Raw genomic sequence first — 7,537 nt, forward strand, 5'->3', positions numbered from 1 at the left:
AAATGACAATTAAACTAGTTTAAATTTATGTGCGAATGTGCCTTGTCTATCCTGGTACACTGCTGTAGCACAGTGGTTGTTTGGCTGCAAATCATCACACCACTGGTTCAAATCCCATTACTGCCATGAGCTCAGTAAGCGGCCTTGGGTAAGACACTCCTCTCAGCCCCAGCTCCCCAGCTGCATTGTGAGAATAATAATAACACTAACTTGTTCATTGTTCTGGGTGAGGCACTATTCTGTCTAGAAGAATGGTATATAAGTACAGTTATTATTATTTATTTTTATTAAACTGCATGAAGGTCATTATGAGGGTTAGTATCCAGTGTTGCCCTCATCTCCAAAGGTCCAAGGAAGTTCTTAAACAGTCAGGAACCAATATAGTAGACCATTGAGTTTCCTTCCAGGATAATTTCTGAACATCTTGGCCTATTCCGCATGGCACACTTTAAGCAGGCGATGCTGGGCATTCATGCTGATTGGTGCTGAAATGGCTTGGGGTGCCATCATTCTGCACTGCACAACTTTGAGTTGATTTGGTGTCTGCTGATGAGTTAAGATGTGTCTGGAGCCGAATTTTGTGGGGCCTGGAGCTGACATAATTTTTTTTTTTTAAAAAAAGTTCACATGCATCATAACGTTTCAATTTTGGAGCCCACCCCACCCTGTATTCGCTGATTTGGCTGTTCTGTGCCCACTGGAGAGGCAATTGGTGGCAGAGTTCTGGGGGAAAACATGTGCTTGTTCCACTCCCATCTATTTTTTTTAAAGCCAAGCCAGGAAAGGGTTAAAATGCTGCTGCTTCATTCCCTCCCAGCAGCTGCCCTGCTGCTTTGTTTTGCAAATGGCTGTGCAAAACTCTTGTTTTTTTTCCTCTTTGGCATTAGAAGAAGCCTGAAACATACCAGAAAGGAGGGGGGTTGAAGCAGCCATTTAACCCTTTCCTGGCTTTTAAAGCCAGCAGGGAATAAGCAGTAACATTAGGACTTGTTCCTAACTTTGAAAAAAAAAAGTGTGTGTGTGCGCATAGAAGAAAAGTGGAGAAGCAGCCTTATGACCTTTACCTCATTTTACTGATGAAAGGAATGGAAAAGGTGTTCAGAGAGCTGAAGGCAGGGGGAGTGGTTACCGGCAGACAGACCAATCAGCTCCTGAGGATAAGGAAGGGGTCATGAGAAGCAGAATCAAATCCTTTTTGATTCTGCATGGACATAGTACGGGCCAGAGGTGAATGGGGAATAAATAGGGAAAAGACAGACAAAAATTGTTTCTACTACCTATAACTCCCTTGCATGTGCAGAACACTGGAGAACATGGGAAGCAGAATAGGTTCTGAAACACGGTAAAGTGACCATGTAGAAAACACTCTTGTCTGACATACATGCCTGGTGGGGTCAATTCCTAGACTTACAGATGTTTCCACTATTAGCTAGTAAAGTATGAAGCTGCACCTAAGTTATGACTTGGGTAGTAGAGGAGAAAGGTCAGCTGGGATCCCAATCCATTCAGGCAAGAAGACTGCAGATGGCTTGAATACCTTGAGGTGAAACGAGCCTGGGAGGGTATAGTTGGCCAAGTAAATAGTCTCCCCACCAGCCAGGTAGCTGGCCCACATGCCATATGATCCAATGGTCATTATTGTGTGGTTGCAATGAGCAATGAGAGCAAAGTCCCTCCCTGGAGATGATTCCCGCCCATCACCAGCAAAATAAACATCACCCCTGGATGCATCAATGTTCTGCTTGCACCAATCCATCCCATTGCTGACCACCACAAAGATGGCATCATGGTATTTCTCTCTGAAGTAATTCATGGCTTTCTCCAGATAACCTTTGTCAGCCACTACACCTTTTAAAAAATAGGGCATTAGATACACATAATCCCCTCTCCGGACATGCACTCCAATGTATGTGACCTCCTTGCGCTGCCCCCGCAGCTGCAGAAGATATTGGTTGGTGTCCTCCTTGACGTAGTCATGGAAAGTGAACTCCTGAAGTATCTCCTGGTGGATGTGGTGATAAAAAGTGTAAGAATAAGGGTAACCTGTTAGCCACACATACTTGCCCTGGATGTGACGATATTCCTCTGACATCCAGTTATGGAGTTGGTAGATTTTCCAGGGGATTTGGTCAACTAGTCTAGAAGGGATCACAGGCAAACTGATCTTAAATATTGTTGCCAGATACTGGTGCATGGCTGGAAGGATGTAGGCTTGATGCCCACTGACCTTGGCTAAGGCATAGAGGGTGGCATATTCTCCCATCTGGTTTCCCAAACGCCCAATAGAGTTCACTGTCCACATCCCTCTATCCAAGTGTTCATGGTCTGGGAGGGTAGATGTGTTTTTTATACTGATCCTCCACCATGGGTAATAATTGTTTTTCTGCAGGTGCAAAAATGTGGAGACAGACAGAAGGCTAAAGAAAACCAGACAGATCACAAGGGTTGGTCGACTGAAGAGGCGTCTTTCTGGAAGATACATAGTTCCAAAATGTGGGCGCCTACAGAAAGAGCAAAATGGAGCAACAGAGCTGGTAGAATCAACACAAAGAACTCAGCTATTGACGGTCCTCAGCAGTGAACCTGCAACTTTCCCCCTCCTTGTGCTCTTCTTCCTCCTCCTCATCCCCATTCTTGATTTGAGGCTCTCTGGGAGGTGACAATTTTGCTACATCCTTGCAGTATAGCTTCATTAACCTTCTTAGGCCAAATCTAGAAAGTAAGTACAAAATTTAAATTGATCTTATCTAGTGCTTTTGTGCCCACCCTTTTTGCCACAGGGAGCATGCTAACACCATGGCAGGTATGAAGTAAAGGATGTGCAAGCTCTGTTCTTTCTTGTTCCAAGGAGGTCAGAAACCCCCACAGTTGTCCCTAGCATCTCCTCAGCAATGCTGCCTCTTTCTCTTACTCCTGGTGCGGGGGCAGAGACAGTTTCAAATTTTTGAGCTATCATGCACAAGGTATGGGGAACTTATGCACTGCCCCTCTCCTTTACTGCTCTTTAGATTGCAAGACTGAAAAGGCATGGTGTGGCTGCACAGATCAGGGTTCAAGCATTCAAAACATGAGTGTTTAATCAATAATATCATGCTGAGCAAGGATACAAAGAAAAAGTGAAAACACGTAATCCTCTTACATATACTTACTTATCCTAATATTCTTTTTATTTATTTATTTAATAAAAGTTCTTGTATTTCGAATGTCTAAGTTTGATCTCTAGAAAGTTGCCATATCTAGTTGGTCTTGCTATCTGAAGCGGGGTAAATAGGGAGGGGCAGTTGTTCAGCTCTCCATCCCAGGGGGAACAATAGCTTGAATGTACAGGGCAGTCACCTCCATGCTAGCTTGTGGAGCAACATAGGCAGGTACAGCAACTGGGTGGAGTCTGTACAGGTACAGATCATATGACTCAGTTTAGCAGGAGATACGCTGAGGATCATTGGTGGCATCCCTGGGGAGTGGGGGGTGGCATTGCTTAGCGGACATTTGTAATGGCAGCAGGGTTTTCTGACATCCCAAAGAGCTTGTGAGTCCATTGCTGCATGATAGCCAATCAAATGTTGATTTGTTGGCTAAAGTGAAGGGGATGGGCTTTTGTCCAGGTGTCATTTTAATAACTTTATTTATTTATTTGATTTTTAGCCCGCCTTCTCCATGAACAGGCTCAGGGCCTTTGGATGTAACCTCTTTATATACCAATTTACCAATGACCTTCCATCAGAAGGACATCACAAGGGCAATCTCACCTTTCTTGATTAGGTTTGCCAAACTCCAGGTGTGGCCTGGAGATCTCCCAAAATTACGACTTGTCTCCATACTAGTGATTAGTTCCCTTGGAGAAAATGGCTGCTATGGAGAGTGGACTCTATAGTATTATACCCCTCCCCAAACCTCACCATCCCCATCTCAAATCTACAGGAATTTTCCAACCTGGAGCTGGCAAGCTTATCTCTTCCCTCCCAGGGTTTCACTGATGCTATTCAGCACCAAGGAAGTGGTCCCTGTTTGGATGGCTTGGGAAAGCTTCTCTTCATTTTTAGATGCTCAGGGTGCTCAACAATTACACTACCTGTATGCTAGCAACCCGCACTATTCCTGATAACTTACTTAGAGCTTGAAATCCAAAGACTAGGCCTCTCAACCCACTTGCACTCATAATCCAAAGCAGGTGTATGTGTACAGCTCTGTGTATGTATGTGCGTGTGTGTGAGGGAACATTCCATACTATACCCATTGGAAGATCTCAGAATTTCCTGCTTAACCCAAAATGGCAACAAATTAATCTCACATGATAAACTGGGCTTTCTGACCTCTCTTTATAATAGCTATCCCTCCCTCTCCCACCTTTTTTCTATTTGCATGTGCACACATTGCGTTCCAATTTAATGAAGCCTTGAAGGCATCTGACAAAACTGGTTCTGCCTCGCAAGCCTTATGGTACAACAACAACATTTGATTTATATACCGCCCTTTGGGACAACTTAACACCTACTCAGAGCAAAGTATGTTATTATAAATTCATTTGTCTTTAAGGTGCCACAACACCTTTGTATCGACAAAGGAAGTACTTCTTCACCCTGTACATAATTAACAATGGATAGCCACCCATTCAGAGGACTTTTCAAAAATGTTTGTGCTCCTATTAAAGAGAAAGGGCATTTTTTTTACTCCAGGCAATTGGCCCTGACAATGCTAGGCACAGCCAATGTGAGGAATTGAAGTTTGAAAGCCTCTGTTCCCCAAACTAAGCTGTGTCCACAACTAAATGTAGCCTTTCCCAATAAAAGTCTTCCCCCTGCTACAAGAAGCCTTAGTGCGGCATCTGCTCAAATGCTTTGTTTATGAACAAGTCATTCCCCTGCATGCTAACCCCTACACATCATTACCCATGTATTAACGTTGAGATTGATAGCAACTGTCATTCATTTCAGTCATGAAAGAGTTAAACTGTTGTTCTGTTTGTTTAGTTAAATAGGGATTTTGAATAGGACCACTTAGCTGTAGAGTTCCCACCAGAGAAGGAGGAAGTATTATGCTTAATTAAGGAATCTAGGATTGTCTATTGGATGAACCGGTTTACGGGGGCAATTAACTAGCAGCATTACTAGGGTTTTATTGCTCTTTGTCCAGTCAGTGTCTTAGAAGTGTTAAGATCTAGTTAACCTTCAAGATGTAGAGAGATAGCTATCCATTTATTTTCTCACCAAATGTACAGTTTTCCCAGATACGTAGTGAAGGTATTATTCTAGAGCTAAAACTGTAAGAGTCTGTCTTTCCTTTCTTTTGATTCTATTGCGCAAGGTGTTAGAGCGAGTGTTAAACTACGCTGCGGAATTAAACGCCGACATCCTCTGCTACCAGGGTAATGGGCCACAGAGGCAATTAACGCAAGCTGAAGTTAAGAGAGAGCAATAAAAGTTCTGCTGTAGCCGCAGGCTAAAGCACAGAGGGCAGACAATAGAGGAAAGATGGCTGACTCCTACAGTGCACAGCAGGGGTTCCAGATCGACCGACTAGGCGACGGGAGGAACTATGATCTTTGGGCAGAAAGAATAAAAGCCCATCTTATTCAACTGGACGCCTGGTCTGCAATAACAGATGAAAAACCGACTGGAGATCCTCAGAAGGAAGCCAAATGGGTCAAGCACGACAATAAGGCAAGATCTATTATCATTAATGCTTTAAGTGATAAACAATTGATAAGAGTAATTCATGAGCCCACTTCTAGACAAATGTGGACGTCTCTTCTAGAAATAAACCGTCAAGAATCAATTAAAACTAAAATTTTGCTAATGAGGCAATTGTATCGGATTGAGATGAAGCCACAGGAAAAATTGAAAGATCATATTGCAAATTTCATGGAATTAACACAGAAATTAAGATCCCTTGGAAAGGAGATCCAGGATGAGGATCTAGCTATAATTTTGCTGTCTAGTCTTCCTCAATCTTATACAAACATAGTACATGTTTTGGAAATGAGAGAAAATTTAAGCTTAAACTATGTACTTGCAAGACTGCAAGAGGAAAGTTTTAGCAAACTGGATCATATAAGTGAGCCAAGAGAGCTAGCTTTAAGAGTCAGTTCAAGAAGGGATTTCTCCTGCAGCGTCTGCAGAAAGAAAGGACATTTAAAGGAAGACTGTTGGTTTCGTGATTCACAGAGAGTAAGCAAGCCGCCGCCACGAGAGACGGGAACAAAAGGCTTTAGGAATGCTAATGCAGCCATTAAGTCACCTAATGCCGATGGTCAAAGGAAAAGCAGATCTGATAAGAATTGTTTAAATGTTGGTAAAAATGATCAAAGCATATGCAAATGGGCAATTGACAGTGCATGTACTAACCATCTTTGCAATCAAGAGAAGTTTTTTAATGAGATGAAAGAAAGCCACGACAAATTGTATACAGCAAATGGAGAGGCTTTAACGGCTCGGGGACAAGGGACCGTATCTGCATGTTGTGCACTACCCAGTGGCCAAACTAGAGAAGTGCAGATCACTGATTGTCTATACGTACCTGAACTTAAATCCAATTTAATATCGGTTTCTGCTATGGCCAAAAGAGGAATTGAGACTGTATTCAAAGGAGAGAAATGTTTTATTAGCAATGATGGTGAATTAATTGCACAAGGCACATTAGAAGATGGCCTGTATATGCTGGATTGCTCTGAAGGCGCAGTGAATTTAATTGAAAAGTGCACTCACAAGAATTGTACTAGTCTTATCCATAGAAGGCTTGGACATGCTAATATGGATTATATATATCAGCTTGAAAGGCAGAATCTGACTAATGATTTGCAAATGAGAAAATGTCCTGATGCAGAGAAATGTGTTTGCTGTATTCAAGCCAAAGGCACAAGACCTTCTTTCACCAAACAGAGTGAGAAGCAGACGACAAGACCACTGGAGCTGATTCACAGTGATGTCTGTGGACCCATGGGAACAGAAACACCCAGTGGAAGTAAGTACTTTCTGACTTTTACTGATGATTTTTCAAGATTTACTGTGATTTACCTGCTCAAGGAAAAGAGCCAAGTACTGGAAAAATTCAAAGTGTACCTAGCAATGGTGCAGAACAGATTCCAGAGAAAACCAATGGCTATCCGCACAGACAATGGAGGCGAGTACGCGGGGAAGGAGATGACAAGCTTCCTAGCAGCTGAAGGAATAGAGCATCACCTGACCGTGCCATACACCCCCGAACTCAACGGGATAGCAGAGAGGAAAAATCGTTCTCTCACAGAAATGTGCAGGAGCATGCTGCAAGAAGCACAGCTACCTCAAAAATATTGGGGAGAAGCTATCAACACTGCTGCCTATCTGCAGAACATGCTACCTACAAAGGGTGCAAGCAGCACACCATTTGAACTGTGGTACAACCACAAGCCCAATGTAAGGCATCTGAGAGTGTTTGGATCAAAAGCCTACACTTATGTTCCGAAGGAAAAGAGGTCTAAGATGGATCTCAGAACAGAAGCAGGCATATTTGTTGGATATGCACTGGGATGCAAGGGATATCGAATCCTCAACCCAGAGAC

General features: G+C 43.0%; 1 protein-coding gene across 1 annotated transcript; it reads right to left on the bottom strand.

Annotated features, from left to right (window-relative positions):
• Nucleotides 1-1,342: 1,342 nt before the first annotated feature.
• LOC129338638 (galactoside alpha-(1,2)-fucosyltransferase 2-like) lies at nucleotides 1,343-2,482 on the bottom strand. Its single transcript, XM_054993022.1, has one exon. It carries the CDS (start codon nucleotides 2,480-2,482, stop codon nucleotides 1,457-1,459), a length of 1,026 nt encoding a protein of 341 aa, XP_054848997.1. The 3' UTR covers nucleotides 1,343-1,456.
• Between the last annotated feature and the right edge of the window lie 5,055 nt (nucleotides 2,483-7,537).

Source organism: Eublepharis macularius, chromosome 12 (assembly GCF_028583425.1).
Source record: "Eublepharis macularius isolate TG4126 chromosome 12, MPM_Emac_v1.0, whole genome shotgun sequence".
In the NCBI taxonomy this organism is placed as follows: Eukaryota; Metazoa; Chordata; class Lepidosauria; order Squamata; family Eublepharidae; genus Eublepharis; species Eublepharis macularius.

What these genes read in the sequence shown, in the direction of transcription:
- LOC129338638 (XM_054993022.1), bottom strand. Translation starts at nt 2,482, where the DNA reads ATGTATCTTCCAGAAAGACGCCTCTTCAGTCGACCAACCCTTGTGATC.